Below are 25,432 nucleotides of genomic sequence, written 5' to 3'. Positions count from 1 at the left end.
TAAATGAAATCAAATTACAAAATAATTAATTAATGGGGGTTTGAATTAGAGAAGGTTAACTGTATTTTACTGTTTTTTGTTTTTGTTTTTTTTGGCCCAGAGCTTTAGCGTACTGGGCCTTTAAAGAGAGTCGTGTTCGTGTGTAACGCTAAGCTATTAGCCGCATTCTGTCATAAAATAAAAAACCATCCAGGCTGTTTGGCTATAATGGAGAGGCTTGAACAGATAAATAAAACAATAATTGAGATCTACAGCTTCGCGCTATATTTTTTGTTCGGGAAAGACTGTCAGTTTGGTTTAGAACTTAGATTTTCGTTCAGACCGCAATGTTCGTTATTTATAATCAAATCAGCCTATGCCCAGGCTAGCTCTCAACAAACTGGTTGGATTTCTGCGAAACTTTCTTTTAAAATCTTATCGAGAAAGAAGAAGGATGCTTTTATACAATTTCTGTTTAATTTCTTTTTGTCACTCAACCGTGTTGTGGCAACATCTCTCTTGCTTCCAAGTGCCATGAACAATAAGGATTAATTTTTGAAAGGTATGTTGCTTTTTTTCTGGCCGTCAAAATAGATTTACCTCACTCGCAGGCAAACATAAAAAGACTCAAAAAAGTGAGGAACTAAAAAAGTTTGTTTACATGCATCCAACTTTACAGACACATGTTCAACTTTTGAGTATCGATCTCCTTCGTTGATCCATTATCGAGCTAGTATTTCAATCGAGTATACTGATTCGTCATCGATCGTTAATCGATTCGTCATCGATCGTTAATCGATTCGTCATCGATCGTTAATCGATTCGTCATCGATCGTTAATCGATTCGTCATCGATCGTTAGTCGATTTGTTATCGATCGTAAATCGAGTATGAGTCAATAGGGTCGATAAGATCGATAAAAGATCGATGATAGATCGATAAATAATCGATAACTAATCATAAGCTTAAAAAAATCTTGAGTATCGACCCTCTATCGATCTCCAATCCGGATAGTTATATAATCCATCGATCACATATCGATCCGTCATCGAGACATTCCAATGATCGATCCTATCGAGCGCGGACGTCTGGAATACAATAGGATCTATCATCGGGACAGCTTGATGACAGATTGAGATGTGATTGATGGATTACTTATCGATTCGGATAGGAGATCGATCAAAGATTGATACTCAAGACTTTATAAGCTTATGATTTATTATCGATTATGCATTCGATTCATCATCTACAGTAATCTTTTATCGATCATATTGATTTTATCGATTCTTTCTAATGATAGAGCTCTATCGATTTACAATCGATATACTTGATTGAACTAATTCTAGCTCGATAAATAATCAGCAAAGGACTTTTTTATGGCTGATCTCTCTATCAATCTCCTAGGCGCGCAATCACAAATATCTTCATTTCGCGTCCTCGTTGGATTTAAAAAGTCAGTCGGTCGGTCGGTCGGTAGTAAAAATTTTCGGGTTTTCTTAAAATTGGTCTGTGAGGCGGTAAAAGGTAAAAGGACGTTAACTGAGGCGACAGGAGGCCCAATCCCGTGTATGTTTTGCGTGGTTTCAGATTATGAGATTTAAACACTGTGACCTTTGACACATAATGGCACGTGTAATGAAAAACAAAGTTAAAATGCTGCGAATGCGCTAGAAATCGCTCACAAAAATCGGCAAAAATAAAATTTTTGAGCAAATAAAACGTCATCAAAACAAAAAGTCCGAAAAATTTACCGACTCTCCGACTCAATTTTACTCAATTTTCAGGAGTCGGTCGGGCGACACGAAACGAAGATATTTGTTTTTGCCGCCCTATCCGGATCGATAAGTAATCCATCAATCACATATCGATCTGTCATCAAGCCATCCCGATGGTCGATAGGATTGACCACATAGGTCTGGTTCCTTCTTAAAATGTAAATACTTTTGTAAGTTACACTTTTTTAGAGGAAGGTATTGGAAATTCCATGTTTTTCTCATTTTTCAGAAAATGTCTTAGAAATCCCAAGTTTTTCAAAAATCATTTTGACTTAAATTCTGTGTTGCCACCTGTTGCCACCCCTCCCATTTACAGATTGGAATGGCAGGCATTTGCATACGCATTGGAACAGGGGCAGGGGTACCAATTTTTCGATATTTTCAGTGCACAAATAATGTGGACAGCCCCAATAGTGGTTTAAATTTTCTTATCTATCGCGTGCATACAAAATAGGGGATGTATAAGATTTTTTACTTTGACGAGAACTGAGTAGGGTGTAATCAGTGAAAAAATTACCACCCTGGAGAGGGTTTATTTTCAGACAGATACTAATAATCTTTTTTTTTTCTTTACAGTGTCCTGGTCAGCTCAATCAACCTTCAAGGCATAGGCAACAGAAGGTCAATACTGGTACCCAATTTTAGGTGAGTTCTCTGTCACTTTCACAGATTGAAGTGGAAGAAAATGCTTGAGTGATTCTAAATAATCACACTTTTTCCAAAAACATACCTGACCTTTACTATGAGCGTACTGAGGCCACTTTTTTCATCTACTCTTCAAGCCCTACCAGTTGGTCATATTAGATATGAGAATTTCAGACCTTCAAATTTTCGTTTGTAAAGGGGACCCTTGATGACCATTTCAGCCCGGGGACCCCCGTAGGGCCCAAACTGGGCTTGTTTGGCCCGCCAACCCTGTGGATTTCTACGTATCAGTGGGAATAAAAAACACTAAGAGAATTTTTCTATTGGAAGGTGTTGGGACAGCGAGTCATGGCCTGGTCTATTTCCCCAAGATGAGTCAGTCATAGTCCGAACCCCTTCAAAAGAGACTTTAAAGTGCAAAAGAGGGGGGTCTGGGAGAAAAAGCTCCATAGAAAAGAGATGCAACAAATATTTATGTTATATAATTAATGAAACTCCATGGCAGTGATAAAATTAAGTAATTTTTCTTTGTAGGGGGCTCAATTGCATAGAATCACATCAACAGATCAATGTTGTTTAATTTTAAAACACCCCTTTTAATTGAAGATCTTGAGATGTATACATTTAATATATTGAATTTTTTCTGTTTTAGGTATCATTGCATCATCATCATCATCATCATCATCATCATCAGGTGGAGTGCAACAATAGTTATAAATCAGCGAACTTGCATCTATTCAGCTTTCACGGATTTACTTTGAAAACTCAGCTAATCTGGAATTCAGCTTATTCGGATTTACTCGGCAAACCCGTTTAACTCTGTTACACTGATTTATTCGGAAAACTCGGCTAAACTTGAATCTACTCGGCTTAAATTGATATACTCGGCATCTACTCGGTTTACTCGGCTCAGATTTATATAGCGAATTCGACCCATCTTACAGCTTACTCAACCAATTCGAATTCCTTGAGTTTGCTCTGTTTAAAAGAAATAAATACATTGATATTGTTATTTAACTCTCATTTCTTGTACCTGTTCCCTTCTAAATTTTCCAAAGCATGATTTTGCGATCCCACCGTGCAAAATTTGTGCGAGTACAAAATTTGTGCGAGTAAGGACCCGGCCTTCGGAAGCAAAAACAAACTATATATGTTTTTAGACTCTGGGCCTTCATGCCCTTGGGCCTCTTGTTTAATTGTTGGTCTTAAACTTCTTCGTAATTATTTTAAAGTTGTGTATGCGGCGTTTCGGCGGTTTGTCTTTATCAAGTTGAATGAAAGCGTAGAAAAATGGATGTTATATACAATATTTTGGCTGAAAATAAATAGATATATTCAGGGAATACTTACGAAGAAGTTAAGACAAACATATAACAATTCATTTGGGAATAAAAGGAAACAAAATGTTGAAAGAAAAAGGGCTCGAACCTGTTTTTTGTAAAACTTTTCTTGTAAGAACAGGGTATGAACATAAACCTAGTTTTTCATCTGTGCTGTCAGAAGATGTTAAAATAGAACGAAATACTTTTGTTGAAAACTAAATATTTAATGGTAATGTTTTTACAGTGGAGTCTCCTTAACTCGAACAACCATGAAGAACAGAACTTTGTTATTCGAGTTATGGAAATTTCGAGTTATAATAGAGACACCGCCGCTATGCAAACGTCATAATTATTACTTTTAACATTTGACCGAAATTCAATCCCACAATCCTTTTCATCTTGATTCGTAGTGCGTGCAAGTTATTACTTTTGAATTGTCAATAAGTGTAATTGACTTTCAAAAGCAATTAATGTAATGGATGATGGGATTAAAACGCGGACAAACAGTACTTTTGATGTCTATTTTTAGAATCACTGCGGTATGCTATCGAAGAGGACAAAAACCTTGATTGAATTTAGGAGATATTTGAGTTAAGACGACTTCGAGGAAGTTCGAGTTATAGAGACTCCACTGTAATATTTTATCAGTAATAAAAACCTGGTGAACGATCTTGATATCACAGCACCGGAAAACTTCTTTGGAAAGCTTGATCAAATGTCCGAGTAATTTGTTCAATTCCTTTGGAACACAACGTCCTTTACAAACAGCGTTTTTCACCAATTGCTGAATGAGTTGTTTACAAATAGTAGAGTCATCTTTAATTTCAGAAATGTAAGAGATGGTCTGAGGGTTGTTGTAATACTGTAAAATTTCCGCTCCTGTTAGAAAGTGAAAACAATAAAAACTAAGCTAAGAACAAGCAAACTGATTTTCATTAAAAAATGTACGTTGGGCTTTTCTTGGATATCGGAGATCCAGGGGTCCAATGCTATCTGGATATCCAAGGGGGTCTTCATTTTCAAACAAAACATTCAGAGGGCTGAGGAACACGAAAAATGGATATTCTCAACAGGTGGGGTGGTTACGAAAAATTTCTGGAAAAGCCCATCACAATCATTTGGGTTGAAATCGAGAAAATAGTACTTAGTACCACTACCTGTAATAGTGATAGTTACATACTACCTGTAGGCTAATGGAATAAGAAAATAGAAAAATTTCAACTACAGTCAGAAAATGCAAACTAAAAAATTAGAATAAAGTACCAAGGCAATCACAAAAAATGCTCATTTTCCCTAAAACGATAGATTAGATAGAGAGTCGTATTGAAGGTATAAAATAATAATTCAAATTGTAAATTAGGATATCTGCTTTCTAAATATTAAAACTACAAAACTTTGGTACGTTTCTCCAGTCGCAAACCATACACCAGCATACAAAGCAAATTTTCGTGAGTCACCCGTTACTCTATAACAGATTACCTGTCAGCAAATGTTCCAATTGATCCAGTTGTATGTGAAGCTCTTCCACGGGACGGCTAATGACTCTACATATAGAGAAGAAATTTAATTACTATGAACCCAGAACCAGTGGGTTTTCTAAGAAACGGATTGCCTATTGATAAGACGCGTGACGGCGAACGCATTAGTAGTCCTTAACCTTTACGCAAACAACACGGGTGTTGATTTTATTTTTTTTCGATTTCCACACATTTTTCCACACATCTAGAGCGACGGCCTATTGGTGTGACGCCTCATGGCCACGTATCGAGTCTCTGCAGTTTAAATTTTCACGCCTTCTTATGTTCCGTTCAGTTCATTGACAACTGAGTCAGCTGGCCGTTGACCCAGTGGAAACAATCGAAAGAATTATCTACTCAAAATATCGGCTCCATCGTCTTTAACTAATATTTTTTATTTAATTTAAGATTTCTTACATCACTCACTCCGTAATCAGGACAACCCTGGATAGCTCTAGAACTTACCGTTACGTAAAAAATACGATCGTTCATTATATTGAACATGTCGGTAAGAGACGTTTCAGAGTTTTTAAAATGAAAAAAACGACTTACCCCTCTTCTCTTGAAGGCAAACATTCGACAATGCTGAAACAATGATTCAATTGATCCGTTCTCTTGCACGCGTAAACGCAATCAATCCCAATCTTCATTATCTCCGCCATATCAGGAAGCAGTGGTTCTGGCAGCTAAGAGCAAAATGGATAATTATCTCTATAATAGTCAAGACAGATGCTCAGGGTACCTAAGGCACTCCCAAATAGCCGCGTTAGGTTCCACCGCTTTACGAAAACATTTTCTTTATAAGTTAGTTTAGATTTAGGGGTTACTAGTAAATAGTAACGTTCAATCTTCTTCCCTTAAGGGACCAACAATTTTCTTCAAATTCGAGAAAGATTCAAATTATAGAAAGTATTTTATACTAGTTTCTAGCTGAGGGAACCAATATAGTTCGAATTAATGAAAGATTCTAACATCAGTAGAGGTTAGAATTAGAAAAAGTTGAACTCTTCGAATTAGAAGATTCGAATTACAGAGAGTAATTTAAACCACTTTCCAGCTAAGGGGACCGACATTTTATTTCGAATTACAGAAAATTCGAATACCTTATCGGGGAAAAAAATGTCGGGGATAAGTGACGAAAATGTTGAGGGGGTGACGAAATTTTTCCCCGACGAAGTATTTCCCTGACATTTTATCACCTGACCAAAACTTGTACCCGATTTTTTTATCCCCGACCAAAACATTTACCCGAAATTTTATACCGCAACCAAAATTCAAATCTAACTTTTTTACACCTTTATTTACCGAAATTAGTGCTTTAAACGTCGAATTACAAGATTCATTTTCGAGCTAGTGAAGGAAACCATTTCTTTTGGACAATTTAGTCGGGTGAAAGTGACGAATTTGAAATTTTGGTCGGGGAAAAGTGACGAAAATGCCTCTAGGTGACGAAATTTTTCCCCGACGAAAAAAAACCCCGACTAAATAAAACTCCGACATATTTTTCCCCGATAAGGTAGTGGGAAATTAGAGTGAGTTGACAGTAGTTAGAAGATCCAATTTGCTACAAAAATGAAAATTTTCAGCCACTTGTCGTGATATTGATGATCTCACAGGAAAACAAGCAACATGCTGAATGGACCTACCTAATGATTAACATCAGATGAAAATAAGAAAAAAGTGACAATAATTGTACAAAAATTCAGAATAGAAAAATAAAGCTTGTGTGTTGAATAATGTAAAATGGTAAAAAGGAATTTCCCCAAATACGAAAATCACTTAAACCATTCAGGCCCAAAAAACCTTTTAGGCAGTTTTTGGCCCAAATTTGCCCAAAAAAATTTTCCTGAAAAATCTGGCTCCGTCACATTTTGGGCATTGCCATTTTGCATCATTGTGCAAAAAATCAGAAAAAAATTATGAGTAACATTGAGAAAAGCTATATTTTCTTATTTGGTTAAAGGGAATTTCCCCAAAATACAAAAATCCGTCTTTTAAGGCGAATAAGAATTTTCCAGGAAAAACCACTTCAGCCATTCTTTATAGAATCTTGCCCTCCATCTTTGTACAAAAAATCAGAAAAAAGTGATGACAGGATTTTACACAAAGTCCAAAAAACCCTATTTTTAGGCAGTTTTTGGCCCAAATTTGCCCAAATATATTTTTTTTCGAAAATCGGGCTCCGTCACATTTTAGGCATTGCCATTTTGCATCATTGTGCAAAAAATCAGAAAAAAATAATGAGTCAACATTGAGAAAAGCTATATTTTCTTATTTGGTTAAAGGGAATTTCCCCAAAATACGAAAATCCGTTTTTTAAGGCGAATAAGAGTTTTCCGGGAAAAACCACTTCAGCCATTCTTTAGAGAATCTTGCCCTCCATCTTTGTACAAAAAATCAGAAAAATTAATGACAGGATTTTGCAAAAAACCCTATTTTTAGGTAGTTTTTGGCCCAAATTTGCCCAAATAAATTTTTTCTCAAAAATCGGGCTCCGTCACGTTCTGGGCATTGCCATTTTGCATCATCGTGCAAAAAATCAGAAAAAACTAATGAGCCAATCCTGAGAAAAGCTGGTAACAGACAGACGAACGGACGAACGGACGGACGAACGGACATGGGTTAATTTATAGAACCTCCACCGGGGTACCCGGAGGTACTCTTAGGTGCCAAATAAACGGTCCCCCCGCTTGTTAATTTTTTGAAAATTTTCCAACCCCCCCGGACCTTATTAGGACCCCCCCCCCCCCCCGTTTATTAATTTTAAAGAATATTTTGAGTTGGCTAAAAGAAGTCCCCTTATTTTGCTCCAAAAAGCCTGATTTTAGCCTATATTTACCTTATTTTGGGGTTTTCATAAGTACAATTTCCAACCCCCCCGGCAATTAGGCCCCCCCCCCCCCGTTTATTGAAATTTCAAAAATTTTCCAACCCCCCCCCGTTTATTCGAACCCCCCCCCCCCCGTTTATTTGGCACCTAAGAGTAGGTCCAAAAATTATATTCATCTAAAACGATTATAGAATAATCTTACCTCTGGCGAACACTTTTCCAATAACTTCAAGCAGCATGTCAAATCAGTTTTAGCGATTTCCACCAAAAACTCATGAAGTAAATCTTGGCGTTTCTTAAAATCCTTCTTTCCAATATTTCTTAAATACGGCATTAGATATAGCTTGAAATCGTTAACGAATGTCACATCTGAGGTTTTGAACATTAGCAATTTGATTTTCGATGATTCAGATAATTCCACGAAACTCTTTGCAGTCATTTTACTGTCAATTCCAACGTCGTAAACTAAGAGTCTCCATGCTTCCATTTCTTGGTGAACCTGTGGATGAAATTCATAAAGAAAATTACCTAACGTTTTATGTAATGATGAATTGAAGTGAAATAACTTCTCTAAAGCTTACTTTCTCTCTCTCTACGCGTGAGCTATATTGAAATACTTCCTTTATAAGGAACTGATTGTAAATAATCAACCCGGCTATCAACTTCAGGGGAAATGTTTTGCAATGCCAAATGTTTTTTGCCAAATAATTGCAAATTTTGTAGGTAAGAAAGGAAGAAAAAGTTACTTCCTCCTTAGATTTATCCAACCGTTTTTGAGAATAAGAAGAACCTAATAGGCCTACAAAAAGGGAGACTTGCTTATTCAAATATTTCATCTTCAAAGAATTTCTCGATAATGCAGGTTCTATCTTTTACTAAATGTTTGAAACAAAAGTCAAAACTACAAAACCTTTACACCCTGGACAGTTTCTCGATCCTGACCAAGCAAAATCTTTGATCGAGTATTTTTCGAAGGTGGTATCCGAATGGTGGATATAGCTTGATCCAGGTTTTATAAAGATCAGTGATATTACCTTAATGAGTCAATGAAGTGAATACAGTCGCTCTCATGTTGACTTCTGACCAGCCACCAGAACCGTTGGAAAACCAACGGATCCAGCGAGACTCGAATTCACAACCATGTCATTCGCGGGCAATTGCCCTACCATTGTGCTACGGGTCCATATGGACCCCGAGGAGTCAATTGCCCCTCGGTAGAGCTAGAAGTGAATTCTTGTCTACTGACTGGACAGAGAGACAGTGAATTGGGAGAAATCAATCTCCACATTGCTAGTGTTTTTACCTTAGTGAGCCCTTCCAAGCCTCTTTTGATTCCCACATCTAACAGCTCGCAACATTTATCAATCTGACCGGAATATTCATCAATCAAGTGTACACGATGTAAAAACCATTCTCTCAGTTGAGCTTTTGTTTCACATTTGTAAAATTTTCGTATCTCTGGATCGGATTCGAAAATGAATGAGCCTATATCTTCGTTTGCGTCACCTACAAAGAAATTTAAAATTCGTTATAATGGTCTGTTAATGGAAGTACAGTTCTATCTGCCTACAACTCGAATTTTCCTGAGAGTTTGAGTGTTAATATGGATTTCGAACTAAGGAGAAAATTCGAGTGAATGAGGCTCGACTTATCGAGTGTTACTTTATCTTTAAGCAACCGTGGCTTGAGGGTAGAGCATCAGGCTACGGTGCGCACAGCCGTGGGTTCAAACCCTGACTGAGTCATACCAAAGACCTCAAGCTTAATAACAAAATGGTACTTGATGGCTCTTTGCTTAATTAATGTTCACAGATTAAGAGAATAATTAAAAGGGTCAGTGGAACAATCCAGGAGAAAGAGTGACCCTCTCCCCTATCTTCGGATAAATAGCTATCGATAGAGGAGTCTTCGCGCTGCCTCATACTGTGGTCGTAATGACTTTTATATACCCTGGTCACAACTTTTTCATGATGAGTGGTATCCGAATAGAAGCTCTACTCAATGTTCGTGAAAAAATTTTAACCGAAAAATTTAACTAAATTATAAATCGACACACACCGAGTAGGGCTACCACTTTTTTTAAAACACCCATGGCGGATATAACTTAGTCAAGGGTATATAAAGGTGAATTGTAGTGACGCTCCGTTCCAGTATTCATGATTTGCACCACTGTAATGACTTCACGAGATTATGCAACTTTTCTGTGTGTTTTTTTCACCGAATACGTCACTTTTTCTATAGTTTAAGTGACGTATTGGGTGGAATATTTTAAAAGTTCTCAAAAGAATCCAGTGGTGCAGTGTATATCCAGTGTATATAACATACCTTCTTCATTAGACTTGATTTGTTGGACAATATTCGATTGCTCGACCCAATCCTCTTCACGATGGTGTTTCTCTAACCAAGGTAAAATCTCTGGATCTTCTGGTGGCTCTCTGGAGAAACAGAACAAAGAAAACGATGATAATATTTTTTATATGTTTTTTCTCAATTCTGAAATTGTGAATTTAAATATATTCTTCCTCATGACATAGAAAGGAGGCACGCCTTTATTCTGACAAAGCAAAATAAAGAAAAGAATTTCTCACAAAATGTGATCGCGCGGCGCCTTTCTTCCGAGGAAGGGAATTAATTTACAAAAATAATTTACAAGCTTCTTCACATAGAATTGACACGGATGTGGAGCAAGATTGGCCAGAAAGAGGAAAAGAAATACATTTTTGTTTATATCAGCACAATGTAACAATAGGCAGACACTGCCCTGACATGAAACATGTGTCTGATATGGAACGGGAATACTGTTGTAAAAATAAAACATTTACCTAGTCTTTTTTACGCTTTAAAGTCGAGATTGACTTTATCGCTATCAAAAGAACTTGCAAAAATCCTTACAGTTGTTAAAGCAAACTGTCTTTAAACAATATAACATAACCGTTTTCGAGTCACAGCACAAATATCATCCAACCAGACAGACAACGTTGTTTCAATGTTCATCTCACATTATATGGACGTTGTGAACGTTAGATAAACGTTAAGACAACGTTGTGTGCTTGCTGAGATGAATCGTATCCTGATATGCGTATATAAGTCAAGATTGCGTCATTTTTCATATCAGAAACACCCAAAAAAACGACAATTGACCACTGTGTTGCTATAAAATTTTACTTACCCAATCTCAGGGATGACCGGCTCAAAATATCGGATATCGGTTGTTTCCGGGAAGTTTGATAATATCGGCAGCCAATAAGGTAGTAACTGCTTCCCATGGTACGAAAACAAATGCTCCAGAGTATAAGCGTCCTCGTCGCGGGCACACTCGACCGCTTGGTGTACCATATTGCACGATCGAAATTTGGTAAAATACTCTTTTGAGAATTTATCTCGTGCTTTGAATGAGCCTCCCAAAACAACCTAAAATTTGGGGGATTTTGATTAATAGACGAAATAGTATAGTCAAACTATCATTCTTGACTTCCGCCTGGGAGGCCCGAGTTCGATACCCAAAGTGTCCCTACGATTCACTTGGCAAGCGAATATACTTTCGCCCGGTTTAACCCATGTCATGTGAGGGGAATTGGGTACCATTACTCTGATACAAGAGTGTCTGTAGATTAGACTAGCATTGTGTCGTGCCGTTGCACTCATATAGAACAGCCTCGCGTGAGGATCGCTCTCTAAGTGCCGTTCAAGTGTTTAATAATATCATCAAGATGAGACAAGCATCATAGTAGGACGGATCCCAAAATGATACAAGTCATCTGGATGATGGCCGGTCATGCACATCAGGAGTTGTAATAACAGAGATTATAGGATTATTTGTAAAGTGTTAGAAGGCCGAAATTATCTCGAAACAAACTGAATGTGATTTGTGTGAGATCTTAGGCTTGGATGTCAAAGTTGTCGTTCTTATAATTTTAAACCTTCTTTGCTATGGAAGTGGAATATGCAAAAACTTGCATATGTATTTGGTTGACTAGGAAGAAGAGCCCCAAGACTGTTCAATTGAGTAGTTGAGCTGCGAAAGAAAAAAACCTGGTGGATTGTCTTTGGGGTGAAAATTGACTAGAATTGCAGATTTTATGCAATAAAGACTACTGTGGCAGAAGATCCTAGTGCTAAAATGTGTAATTAAATAAACGACAGATGAGATGGTAAACGCCGTTTTTTTTTGGTATTTTCGTTACCAGTTTCCTCAAAGGTGACAGCGGTGCTAAGGGTTGATAGCATAGATTTATAAAGCCCGAAGGGCTAGATGTCGTGCTTTGGCTGAAAAGTGTGCCGAGGTTAGGTAGGAAATACTACCTAGGTCACGTGACATTGCAATAGAATTTCAGTGCTTGACCAATAACAAGCTTCGCAGGTTTTCGAAAACAATAGCAGCAATATTCTTTGCAATATACATTTTTTTTGCTTGGAAAAACTTAAAGCACGACATCTACCACTTTGGGCTTTACAGAAATCTGTGGTTGATAGGTATATACAAAACGTAAACACCCATATAAATAGAATGAACGATACCTCATAAGTGGAAAGCCGATCAAGATAATGTAATAATTGCCGTCGATATTGGCAGATTTTCAATTGCTTCTTCGTTAGACTATAAATAAAGTGAAAGAAACAACGAACAGTGGTCAAAGCATGTTGAATTTATAAAGAGAAAAGCCTCTTTTTGTATCTTGCTGACACAGAAATCCGACTAAGACAGAAGAACTGAAAGAAAAGCTATTTGGTCCAAATATAAGAGAGCCTTCAAAAAGAAAAATTACAAAGATATTTCATAAATCTTCGTAAATTCAAGACACAATACACCCAATACTGTTTATGAGCGAGTGATCTAAAAGGTGTTGTTGCGTCAAACAAGAGGCTCCTAGTAAAAATTCCCATTCCTTCTGCTATTCAGATCATAAATAGCTGTAAACATACCCGATTTCTACGGAGATTTCAAATTTCTTCTCCGTAACACACTACTGAGTAAAACAGTTGATAAAGTAGCCTAAGGTAGCTTTTTTTCTACGTAATAATCTCTATTCCACTTTATACCTTCGAAGCTTTCGCAGTAGGGAAAAAATAGAATTTTCGTCAATACACTTGAAAGCCGCTTGAAAGGCTTCTATTTTTCGAAAATCGTCAAAGTGGAACTCACTAAGAAACGAGATGAAAAATCCCGGTTTTTAGTGAGGTGCTCGCTACTGGTGTTGTGAACCAATCGAGAATAATCGAAATAAAGTTCTGGCACCTAGACCAAGAAAATGAGTTTCGTTGGATCCGATTAACTCTAAATCCCAGTTAAAACTTTCAGTAATAGGCGATAAGGAACAATTCATAAGAATATCTCATTAAGAGAACATTTACAAGATTGGGGTAAATTCAGACTCAGTCCTTAGACACTTTTCTCAAAATTGATAAAATCACTGTGGGCCTCGTTTTCAAATTATTGTTGCTAAGATTCTTCAACCGTCAACAAGAAATTCTCATAAAAATTCTTTACTATTCGAAAAGCTCCTATATTCGATTCCACTTGAAAATCAAATTAGAGAGCATCTACTGTATTGAACACTAGAAGTTAAGGCCGGCATCCACTTTTGCGCGAAATGGGCGACAGTTTTTTTCTCAACCTTTTTTGCCTAAAGAAAAGATGACGTTATAAAAAAGTTTCGCGCGAACAAAAAAAAAAGTTGAAGGAAAATCAACTTTTTTCAACCGTTACGTCAATTTTTTGACTAATGGAATTACTTCATTTTTCAACCGACCAATGACCTTACAAAAACTTTAAAAAGTCTTCGCTCATTTCGCGCGAAAGTGGAGACCGGCCTTTAATCTTTTTTTTATTACCTCCCTTGGAATTCTCTACTTGAGTTTTCGTCATCCTCGTCATGTGGGGCGGCGTCAAATTTAAAAGGTAATAACTTCCCATCATCCTTTGCATCACCTTTACCCTCTTCATCAATCCTTTGCAAGATTTCCCAACTTGTACCGAGTAAACCGTATTTCAGTAACTCTTCTGTCGAGTCAAAGTCATCGGCAACTCGTAAAAGGCACTCGTCCAAAACCCAATATCGATCTTTAATCTTGGACTATAAAAAAGAAAAGGAGCTAAGTTGATGGGCTTAATGTAAGCTACGGTATACAAAAAAGGCTTAATAAGGAAAAAAATATAATCATGAAATTTTGAAAAAGGAAAACAGTCTCGGTTACGGTCAAACTACACTGTTAACCTATAGGGACCTAACATATGTATAGATTGGCTATAACACTTTCTAGGATGCTTATTATATTGATATCGAAGAGTAAGAATTCGCTATTACAGATAATCATGCATATATAGTAATCTATGAGAGAATAAGAACATGCTAAGAACATTCTTAGGCTTAAATTTAAAAAGTTAAAGAACATCAAAAGGCTTCAGAAGTTTTGGATACATGTTTTTCTTTATAAGCATAACGCTTATAAGCATATGAAGGCTCAGATTTGCATAATTCCTAAGCATAACATAAACGTATATGTCAGCCTGAAATTTTTTCAAGTTTTCATTTTTATCTGTTTAAAAAGGTTTGGTAGAGGTCAAGTAAAATAATTCCACATTCCACGGCTAGTTACTTTCCACTGCTCCCAAAATCTGAACACATTTTTACAAAATTTCTGAAATTTCATTAAAAACTTGGCTCGGGAAGAATCATAAGTATGATTCAATAATAAGCATGAGCTATGCCTGGATGCTTTGAGAACTTAAGCATACACAAGCCTGACCAAGGGGCATACACTTGCTTATATAAAAAACATGTATTCCAATTAAAAAAAAGTGTACCAGATAATCATGAATGGTAATCTTCGAAACTCTTTTCTTTTTCCACTGTCGCTGATAAACTAAATCAGTATTCAAACCAAAACGTTTAGCTAGGTCCAAGGCCTCTCCGTAATGTTCAAGATTGATTTTCCGCGTGTATAATTCTTCGGGTGTTGTAGATTTCAAGCATAGTAAACGATAAACGTTGGTTAAAATTCTAAAGAAAAGAGTAAGTAAGTAAGTTTTATCTTGTGGTTGTCTGTGAATCCGGGAGTGAGGGAGCATATCCGCTTTTCTATTTGCACTAGACGGAGGCTTAATGCTGAGGTGAAGCACCACGACTACTATCAGCTCCTAGTGCCTTACCGCTTAAGAGCCATTTTTTTTAAGAGTCTTCAGGGTGTGATACCTCACCCTCTTGGATTTTGCTGAAATTTAGACCAAATGATCTATCACACAAGAAAATAAGACCCTGAAAATTTCACCTTGATATCTCAAGTAGTTTTGAAGATACAGCGTCTCAAAGATAGGCTACTAAGCGAAAATTGACCCCTAAAAATCATGAACTCTGGTGGGGAGCAGATTTTGAAAGCCAATGAATTTTTATTCAAGTACATTAGAAAGCTGATTTACAGTGGATTTCAAGAACTTTTTGTAGGGAATCAGAAAAAATCAAATTGAGTCTCCAAAATTTTCCCCGAAAATCTCTAGCACCTCCTGTAGAGGGCTTCAAACTTTGCGTAATCTGGGTTTGGAAGCACTTTTAGCTGGCTGCTGATGGTCCTTGGGACTTTTTTGAAGTAAACTTTTGACCTGGAGTGGTTTACTGGTGGGTTTTGGCCACAAAAATAACATTTTCAGGATTTCCATTTTTGCGTAACCGTCAAAAATGGCCGAAAAAATTGCTATTTTAGCAGACCTGGAGCAAAATTCAAGATGGCGTATCTTTTTAAGGCAACACCAAATTTTTTTGAAATTTTCAGCAAGGCTTCCTTAGTAGGTCTAGTTTATAGCCTCAAAAAAATCTCAATGGGCTTTTGAAGTCTCTTAAAGATATGATCGATTGAAAATTTGCTTAACTTCGTTGTTTTCTCCCTCTTAAAATGCTAAATCAGGCCCACTTAAGGGCTCTAACTGGATAATTTTTGTCAAAATATTGGTTGATCTTCTCTAGCCAACTAATCATTGGCATTAGGGGAACAACTGAAAAAGATTTCAGGTCATTTCCATCAACAGATGACATTTTATGACTGTTTCTTTATTTTTAAGTACAGAATATGTAAAAAAATGAGACTGGCATCTGGCCTTTCCTACCATTCCAGAGCCCATATTTCCAGGAAACGCCTCAACCTTTCACAGTTTGGTGAATAATAATCTTAAATATAAGCAGGCTACTTCAACTAAATGGGTTTAACAGTACTTAATTCCTATTCAAAAACTTTTTAGACTCATTCAGAAATCCTACTTTGACAATAATTTGCGCTTTACCGCAAAATTTCTAAGTCCAAGTGTTGTGATTAGCTTTTAGACTGTCCAATATCTCTATAATAGTGTACACTAACAGTCTTACTTGTTGATTCTTAAATAACTAAGCAACATTACTAGGGTGATAATTTATGAGATACTGCAAACAATGCTGTTTAAATCTTCTGGACAAGAAATATTGGACAGTCTAAAAGCTAATCACAACACTTGGACTTAGAAATTTTGCGGTAAAGCGCAAATTATTGTCAAAGTAGGATTTCTGAATGAGTCTAAAAAGTTTTTGAATAGGAATTGAGTACTGTTAAACCCATTAAGTTGAAGTAACCTGCTTATATTTAAGATTAATATTCACCAAACTGTGAAAGATTGAGTTTTTTTCTGGAAATATAGGCCCTGGAATGGTAGGAAACGCCAGATGTCAGTCTCATTTTTTTACATATTCTGTACTTAAAAATAAAGAAACTGTCATAAAATGTCATCTGTTGATGGAAATGGCCTGAAATCTTTTTCAGTTGTTCCCCTAATGCCAATGATTAGTTGGCTAGAGAAGATCAACCAATATTTTGACAAAAATTATCCAGTTAGAGCCCTTAAGTGGGCCTGATTTAGCATTTTAAGAGGGAGAAAACAACGAAGTTAAGCAAATTTTCAATCGATCTTATCTTTAAGAGACTTCAAAAGCCCATTGAGATTTTTTTGAGGCTATAAACTAGACCTACTAAGGAAGCCTTGCTGAAAATTTCAAAAAAATTTGGTGTTGCCTTAAAAAGATAAGCCATCTTGAATTTTGCTCCAGGTCTGCCAAAATAGCAATTTTTTCGGCCATTTTTGACGGTTACGCAAAGATGGAAATCCTGAAAATGTTATTTTTGTGGCCAAAACCCACCAGTAAACCACTCCAGGTCAAAAGTTTACTTCAAAAAAGTCCCAAGGACCATCAGCAGCCAGCTAAAAGTGCTTCCAAACCCAGATTACGCAAAGTTTGAAGCCCTCTACAGGAGGTGCTAGAGATTTTCGGGGAAAATTTTGGAGACTCAATTTGATTTTTTCTGATTCCCTACAAAAAGTTCTTGAAATCCACTGTAAATCAGCTTTCTAATGTACTTGAATAAAAATTCATTGGCTTTCAAAATCTGCTCCCCACCAGAGTTCATGATTTTTAGGGGTCAATTTTCGCTTAGTAGCCTATCTTTGAGACGCTGTATCTTCAAAACTACTTGAGATATCAAGGTGAAATTTTCAGAGTCTTATTTTCTTGTGTGATAGATCATTTGGTCAAAATTTCATCAAAATCTAAGAGGGTGAGGTATCAGACTTTCTTTATTCTGAAGATTTTTAAAAAAAATGGCTCTTAAATCAGATTACCCAATCTGAGCTACTCATTAGCGAGTTTATGTATTCGAAGTAAAGTGAGGGGGACGGTAAAAAGCAAAGTTGACACGTCTCCAAAATCACAGTCGACTTTGCTCGACGACTGTAAAAACACCAAAATACCGTCGTCTGTTTAGGTGAGCAAAGGCGACATAGAGCCGTACATCAACTATCGACTTTGTTTTGTATCGATCTCACTTTATACCGTCGCCCTCGAAATCCTCCGATACATAAACTCAGTATTCGCTGAGTTGGCGGTGACCGGGGATTGAACCTACACAACCCCTGGATTATAAGGTGAATATTATACAGACTTTTTTCACCTTTGTGTAAAGTAATTTTCAAATCTCTATGAAATCTAAACACTCACCTTGGAGGCTTGACAGCTGGTAAAAACCTTTCAGCCTCAGTGATGAAATATAACATCTGAAATTAGCAAGAAGTACATCTAAATGAAATTTCCACGAAGACAGGTCAATGACCAAAACAACTCACCTATCAAAACCTAGACCTTGAGGAGACTTGGTTCGAGTTTACAAGGAATGAGTGATGTCAGAACACACCGAAATGTCTTGCATTGAGTTTCTCATAAACAAAGGGTTTTGACGTCAATCTTTGTGAGGAAACTCGCCCCAAGTCTATTCACACTTTAAGGGTTTGGTGGTAAAGTGTATTTAAAAAGAGTTTATTCTAAATAAAGAGAATTTCGGCTCACTCTAGGCAGATGGTGGAGTTAACGACTTTCCAAACAAGTCGAAAAATTTTTTTTCGAGAAACGTAGTTATTCTACTGCTCATAGGTTAGGTTGCTTTGAAAGGGCTGAGGTTTAGAAGAAATTCTTATTCAAGGGCGGGTAGGTGACAAAGGGTAGGATTCGATTTTGGAGGGTTGGCTATCAACCTCTTAGTAATCGTCAAAAAGTGCAAAAAGTGGACAAAATAGCTGTTTCTGTCTTTTAAGGGATTTTATGCTTGCAATATATCTCTAATCTTAATTACAAAATGTATTTGACTAAAAAAGTCGCACGATTTTACATATTTCCCGCTACTATCTTAGGAAAGTTTGTAGCACAATTAAGTAAAGGCTTGGGGACACGAGAAATTTTTTTTTCGCGTTGGTGCAATGCAACATACTCTTTCCCACCAACACAAGAAAAAAAGTGTGCGTCCCATGGTTTCTTTTTTTGTTTCATGGGACAAAAAGTGCAGGAAATACCCAAAAGACGCTGATTTTGTCCCAGGGAAAAAAGTGAGATTTAACTTTTATTGGTAAAAAGAAAAATGGGGTGGAGACACGAGATAGTGTTTCAAGTTGGTATGATTGAGCATGTTGCATTGCACCGACGCGAAAAAAAACTTTCCCACGCCTTAAGATTGATTCTTATGTGATGAGAAGATAGTCAGAGCGATGATAACAAGCAACATGCTGAATGGACCTACCTAATGATTAACATCGGATGAAAATAAGAAAAAAGTGACAATAATTGTACAAAAATTCAGAATGGAAAAATAAAGCTTGTGTGTTAAATAATGTAAAATAGTAAAAAGGAATTTCCCCAAATACGAAAATCGCTTAAACCATTCAGGCCCAGAAAAGCTTTCAATCTGTTTTTGGCCCAAATTTGCCCAAAAAAATTTTCCTTAAAAATCTGGCTCCTTTGCATTGCCATTTTGCATCATTGTGCAAAAAATCAGAAAAAAATTATGAGTCAACATTGAGAAAAGCTATATTTTCTTATTTGGTTAAAGGGAATTTCCCCAAAATACGAAGATCCATCTTTTAAGGCGAATAAGAATTTTCCAGGAAAAACCACTTCAGCCATTCTTTAGAGAATCTTGCCCTCCATCTTTGTACAACAAATCAGAAAAAAGTAATGACAGGATTTTGCACAAAGTCCAAAAAACCCTATTTTTAGGCAGTTTTTGGCCCAAATTTGCCCAAATAAATTTTTTTTCGAAAATCGGGCTCCGTCACATTTTAGGCATTGCCATTTTACATCATTGTGCAAAAAATCACAAAAAAATAATGAGTCAACTTTGAGAAAAGCTATATTTTCTTATTTGGTTAAAGGGAATTTCCCCAAAATACGAAAATCCGTTTTTTAAGGCGAATAAGAATATTCCGGGGAAAAACCACTTCAGCCATTCTTTAGAGAATCTTGCCCTCCATCTTTGTACAAAAAATCAGAAAAAAGTAATGACAGGATTTTGCACAAAGTCCAAAAAACCCTATTTTTAGGCAGTTTTTGGCCCAAATTTGCCCAAATATATTTTATTTCGAAAATCGGGCTCCGACACATTTTAGGCATTGCCATTTTGCATCGTTGTGCAAAAAATCAGAAAAAAATAACAAGTCAACATTGAGAAAAGCTATATTTTCTTATTTGGTTAAAGGGAATTTCCCCAAAAATACGAAAATCCGTTTTTTAAGGCGAATAAGAATTTTCCGGGAAAAACCACTTCAGCCATTCTTTAGAGAAGAATCTTGCCCTCCATCTTTGTACAAAAAATCAGAAAAAAGTAATGACAAGATTTTGCACAAAGTCCAAAAAACCCTATTTTTAGGTAGTTTTTGGCCCAAATTTGCCCAAATAAATTTTTTCTCAAAAATCGGGCTCCGTCACGTTCTGGGCATTGCCATTTTGCATCATTGTGCAAAAAATCAGAAAAACTAATGAGCCAATCCTGAGAAAAGCTGGTAACAGACGGACGGACGGACGGACGGACGGACGGACGGACGGACGGACGGACGAACAAACAGACGGAAGAACGGACATGGGTTAATTTATATAAAGCTTTGAAACCTGTTTAGTGAGTTCTTTGAATCGATAACGAATCGAGTTCACTTCATCTTGGCTTTCATCTTCTTCTGAAGTCCATTTCCAAGATGTCTTCGTTTTGTTGTTTGGATCGTTCACTCGTTTCTCACACTAAAGAAATAAGTAAATACTTTATGATCAATACACCTTTTAGACCGTAGCCACCAATTGCCGAGCGGGCATTTTTTGTCTGCTTTATCCCACTAAAACCGTCCCAGTCCTTTTTTGACACATTTTTCTATTGTCTATAGGGGCGAAAAAAGGACTGGGACGGTTTTAGTGGGATAAAAATGCCCGCAAGGCAATTGGCGGCTACGGTCGAAAAGGTGTATATCAAATCTTAAAGCCATATTGAAAGGTTTTCATGCGGTCTATATCACAGATTTCTGTAAAGCCCGAAGGGCTAGATGTCATGCGTGAAGCAATCGCAGTCAAAAAAAGTGAATATTGCAAGAAATATAGTTGCTATATTATTATTGTTTTCGAAGACATTCTATTGTAATGTCACGTGACCTAAGTAGGATTTTCTACCGAGATACGGCACACTTTTCAGCCAAAGCACGACATCTAGCCCTTCCGGCTTTAGAAATCCGTGGTCGGTATCGTTACTGAAAAAAATTCGTTTGCAAGAAACAGTGTATAGTCTGTTTCAACATTAGCGTCTTTAAAACCTTTGCGCATATAATATAGCCTTAAACTTTCAATTGCCTTAAATGATCATTAAAAAAAACTATCTTATCATAATCTCTCGTAATAAGAGACTTTCAATTCAGATTGATTTTAATCTATTCTTACGCCTCTTATGAAATTGCTCTTATGCAAAAGTGTGTACCTCGAGCACAAGAATGCTTCCATCCACCACTTGGCTGAGTGACGGCCATGGATCAAATTTCTCACTCGACTCTCCAAGTAAATTCTTCAAGCTGGAATGGAGATATGAAATTTTAGATTGGGAAAAAACATTTGGTTTTAAAGTCAATTCAACATTACTATTCCTTCAACTAAAAATAAAAAAGCAGTACCGTAAATACCGCAGAGTGGAGTGCTTGCATATAAAGGCCATCTTGAACTTTTCAAATTTCCCCCCTTGAGCTGATTGGCCCTTGCGATGGCACTAAACCTCAGCCCCGCTCAATATTAAAAAATGCTTCCTACGATACTGTTACGATACTGTGAAATATCATTTTACTAACTGTAACGCATTGATCAAGCAAAGATCATTATAGATTATTACGGCAATTTTAAGGCCACTGAAAAGTCGGTGGCTCAATCAACTTTGATTTGAAGATTGCTTTTGTGGTCATACAAGTAACTCTTACTATAAGGTGGAATATTAATAGACCAAAGGATTCGATTCATGATTTTGAAATATTAACCACACTAACATCAATACTAAATACCTGTCAGTCGAAGCAATCGTTACATCACCCCTCCCAGATGCCAAAGCAATCTCCTACAATAAAATGTATTAACAAATAATTCTTTATTTGTCATGAATGATAAAAACATTTGGGCCAGACAAAGGGCCGGCCAAACTTAGTTTAGAGAAACCTATTACTATTTTGCTGACGATTCTTCGGTTCAAAGTAAACTTTTGCTACAAATCAATTATTTTTTGATTAGATTTTCTAGGAATCATTTTTTGGCAGCAGACAGAATAGTCGAGCGCATACCACAACCAATTGTCTTTGATCAAATACAAGCAGATTATGTGTTAGGCTGCGCACATCCACAGAATTGATTTTGATATAGGGGATGCATTACGTGTATAAAATTCCCGTCCAAGAGTTAACCTGTTTCAATTTTTTTTTAAAGCTACAGAAATCCAATTGTCATTCGATTCCATCCATTTATTTATTTATTTATCATCTCTAGCCATTCAAATTTTTATTTTAATGAAATTGAAAGATCTCTAATATAAAACTTACTAATCGCACTTATCAAGTTTCTAAAACAAAAACGGGGTTATCTCTCGGACGGGAATTTTATAGACGATAAGCTAAACCTATATCAAAACATATCAGAGGTGACACGTGTTGCATAATCATGTGTCTTCATGTACAGTACCTTTTCAGACCACCAGCTGACATCTATTGAATTCCTTGTTTTGGTGAGATCTAAAATGAATTTAAAAACCTATTTTTAACTTGTTTGCTACAAACACCATGATGATTTTGGTGATGACTGGCTTTACTTGGTATCGAAAGTTATAGTTGTGACTACCAACATTTCTGCCAATATTATTATTATACAATTTTAAGATTTTAAGTCAAAAGATTAGATTAATATTAAGGAATTCTAAAACATTAAATTATTATCCAACGTAAATTGAACAGTTATTCTCTTAAAACATAAATCTAGAGAGAATTGGACCTTCTTTTTTCTGCGAGTCAAAGGAGAACCCTTCACTTGAGCCGCCACTTGCATCAGGCTAAAAGAAATAAATTGAAAATTAAAATAAGCCAAAAACATAAATCCGAAGGAAATTATTGGTAAAAGGTTTTTTACAGACAGAAATTTTACCCAGCCATCTTATGTTTTATTTTAGCCTTATCCAAAAGCGGTAAGAAAGGTTTCTACCTGAAACGTCAATTAAATTATGGAAAATTGAAATATTGGGTAGAAAAATCTTTAAAGTTTATTGCAGGGATACCTATTCTGAATTGTTAACGTTATGAATGAAATGTTTCTAATACTTGTTCAGATTTACTCCAAGTTTTGATTAGCCTCATTGACGGGATACTCCAAAAAGATATGCGACCATCAAGATGCAGTGTGACAATTTGTGTACCATCTTCTGACAATTTCAACTTGTAAATACCATGCTATAAAGAAGATAAAAAATTCAAAGGATTACCAACATACCAGCTTAAATGCATATTAATAAAGGAAGATTATTGTGGCTTGGATCACAAGATCTACGTGTGGCTAAACTTATAACTTGAATATCACTGGGTAAAAACACCTAAACGTATTCAATTTTTGTGTCTTTCATTTCAATTATCTGATTATCAAATACCTAACTTTCTTGGAATCTCTAAATTTGAGGTAAAAACTGCCTCTCTTAAAAATAACAACAGAAAAAGTGCCTTTTTGGTCTTTTTGGCCTTTTAAAAACAAGAACTACCATAACAATCTTATAATTAGCATTTAATAAAAGGCTTCATTTAGATGCTAAAGTCACTTGGTAGAGATTTCCAACCTTGGTCTTCCATAGACCTAGATTTAAGTATGGGTGATGAGAGATTATAATTGGTTATAATAAAATATAAAAAAAATTATTTTTTCGGGTATGAATCCACACTTAAAATCTTTCAACAACTCACAGTAAAAAAGCTAAGGTAGAGGCATTAAGAAAACAAAGGGTACCTTCAACATTTCGTTTTTTTCATCGCCACGTCTTAAAACAACACTCTTTAACCATTCACCTCTGGATACCTGGAACATTAAAAAAAAGATGTTATGATATGAACCGATCGACTGCTTTAAGAAGACGTCCTATCAGGAGTAGGATGTTTCAAAGTCCAGACAGAAAGCAAACACAATCTACCAAAGCCATGTCATAAGCATAAAGGAGGCTCATCATAATACAATGCTACAATAAAGCGAAGATCTGTTTCAAAAGTTACATAAAGAAGATATAAAATACAGCTTATTATATAGCTTATTATGCTGCAGTCCATTCAAAAGAAAGAACTTAAAACAAAAGCGTTCTCAACCTGGCAATATCAAATAATGCTACTATCACCCCCTTCTCACAGACCCACTGGGAACCCTTCCCAGTGGAAAAATTGTCCAAAATATTGTCCCAGTGGAAAATTGTCCTCCAGTTTTTGTCCCCACTGAAAATAATCAAATAAACCAATCCTCACTGCAAAATATAATGCTTTATTTCCCATTCCCAGTGAATCTTTTGAATTGAAAACAAAAAAATGAAATCCCCAGCCATAAGAATTATGGGAATATCAATCCCGAATCCCCATCGAGTATCTGCCGTTATTTTTATCCCCACTGTCTGAGAAAATCCTATCGGGTCTGTGAGAAGGAGCTGTATCAGTCCAACACACAAGCCCTTTTTCACATGCAAAAACAGAAATTACCTTCTTCAAAGCTTTTCCCTGGTCTTCAACCAGAGTTAGATGAGGTGTGTCATTCAAAAATCTCCAGAGACTGATACCAGAATATGATCCATAACATGCATCTAGAGTAATAATTATAAATAAATTTTGCAGTTTTTGGGGCTACCTTTAAATTATTGTACAATGATTACGTTAATTAATTACACTAAATTGGAATTGAGTGAGAAATAAAACCACAAACACTCTTAATAATGATGCAAAAAATGAAATTTGAAATGAGACAGAATTTTGGTACATACAAGAATTTCATAATAACACTTGACATTTTTATGTGAAATTTCATAAAAAAATGTTTCGGATTACAAATATAAGTTGTAAATTTTGGTTTCTTTGTTTCAAAAGAAATTCTTGGAGAAATGAATCTAAAAAAAAGGTGAGTGAGTCTAAAGTACACGATACCTCCCATGACATTAGGAAATGGTTCCTTCCCATAATTCCCAGCTGCAACCAATAACCCATTTTTATGATCAATAACCAAACCAGCTAATCCATATGGATGGAATGTTATGAAAGAGTAGTCCCATTTTATTGTGCAGGAGGATTCACTATAACAATAAATAATTGCAAAGTTTTTAACCACCTTTGGTTATGGAAGGAACTTCCATAGTTAAACTTTGTCTGAATTCTAAAATTTCATTCAAGTTCTTAATTGAGAGATCTAAGTGAACAATTTTCATTGAAGGGCTTTCTTACCTCAGCCTAAAAACAACAAAATTGCAGAACTGTTTTCAAAACATATTGAAAACATTGTTGAGACAATGAAAAGAA

At 36.2% G+C, this 25,432-nt stretch overlaps 1 protein-coding gene across 1 annotated transcript in view; it reads right to left on the bottom strand.

The window, feature by feature from the left end:
* The window catches only part of LOC136822539 (NBAS subunit of NRZ tethering complex-like), an 88,515-nt gene that overhangs the window by 58,632 nt on the left and 4,451 nt on the right, over nt 1-25,432 (bottom strand). The window contains exons 11-30 of the mRNA XM_067078807.1: nt 25,064-25,209; nt 24,626-24,726; nt 23,895-23,963; nt 23,222-23,350; nt 22,899-22,956; nt 22,593-22,642; nt 21,926-21,978; nt 21,358-21,448; nt 20,511-20,636; nt 18,078-18,133; nt 14,873-15,068; nt 13,900-14,141; nt 12,586-12,664; nt 11,237-11,478; nt 10,393-10,502; nt 9,371-9,573; nt 8,270-8,566; nt 5,790-5,923; nt 5,200-5,264; nt 4,379-4,599 (exon numbers count right to left, since the gene is read on the bottom strand). Coding sequence (XP_066934908.1) covers nt 4,379-4,599; nt 5,200-5,264; nt 5,790-5,923; nt 8,270-8,566; nt 9,371-9,573; nt 10,393-10,502; nt 11,237-11,478; nt 12,586-12,664; nt 13,900-14,141; nt 14,873-15,068; nt 18,078-18,133; nt 20,511-20,636; nt 21,358-21,448; nt 21,926-21,978; nt 22,593-22,642; nt 22,899-22,956; nt 23,222-23,350; nt 23,895-23,963; nt 24,626-24,726; nt 25,064-25,209 — 2,668 coding nt within the window. The remainder of the gene's footprint in view (nt 1-4,378; nt 4,600-5,199; nt 5,265-5,789; nt 5,924-8,269; nt 8,567-9,370; nt 9,574-10,392; nt 10,503-11,236; nt 11,479-12,585; nt 12,665-13,899; nt 14,142-14,872; nt 15,069-18,077; nt 18,134-20,510; nt 20,637-21,357; nt 21,449-21,925; nt 21,979-22,592; nt 22,643-22,898; nt 22,957-23,221; nt 23,351-23,894; nt 23,964-24,625; nt 24,727-25,063; nt 25,210-25,432) is intronic.

This window comes from Clytia hemisphaerica, unplaced genomic scaffold (genome assembly GCF_902728285.1).
Source record: "Clytia hemisphaerica strain Z4C2 unplaced genomic scaffold, Clytia hemisphaerica genome assembly, whole genome shotgun sequence".
Taxonomy (NCBI): domain Eukaryota; kingdom Metazoa; phylum Cnidaria; class Hydrozoa; order Leptothecata; family Clytiidae; genus Clytia; species Clytia hemisphaerica.
Note: the sequence above shows the minus strand (reverse complement) of the source record. Positions and strands in the feature narration are given on the sequence as shown.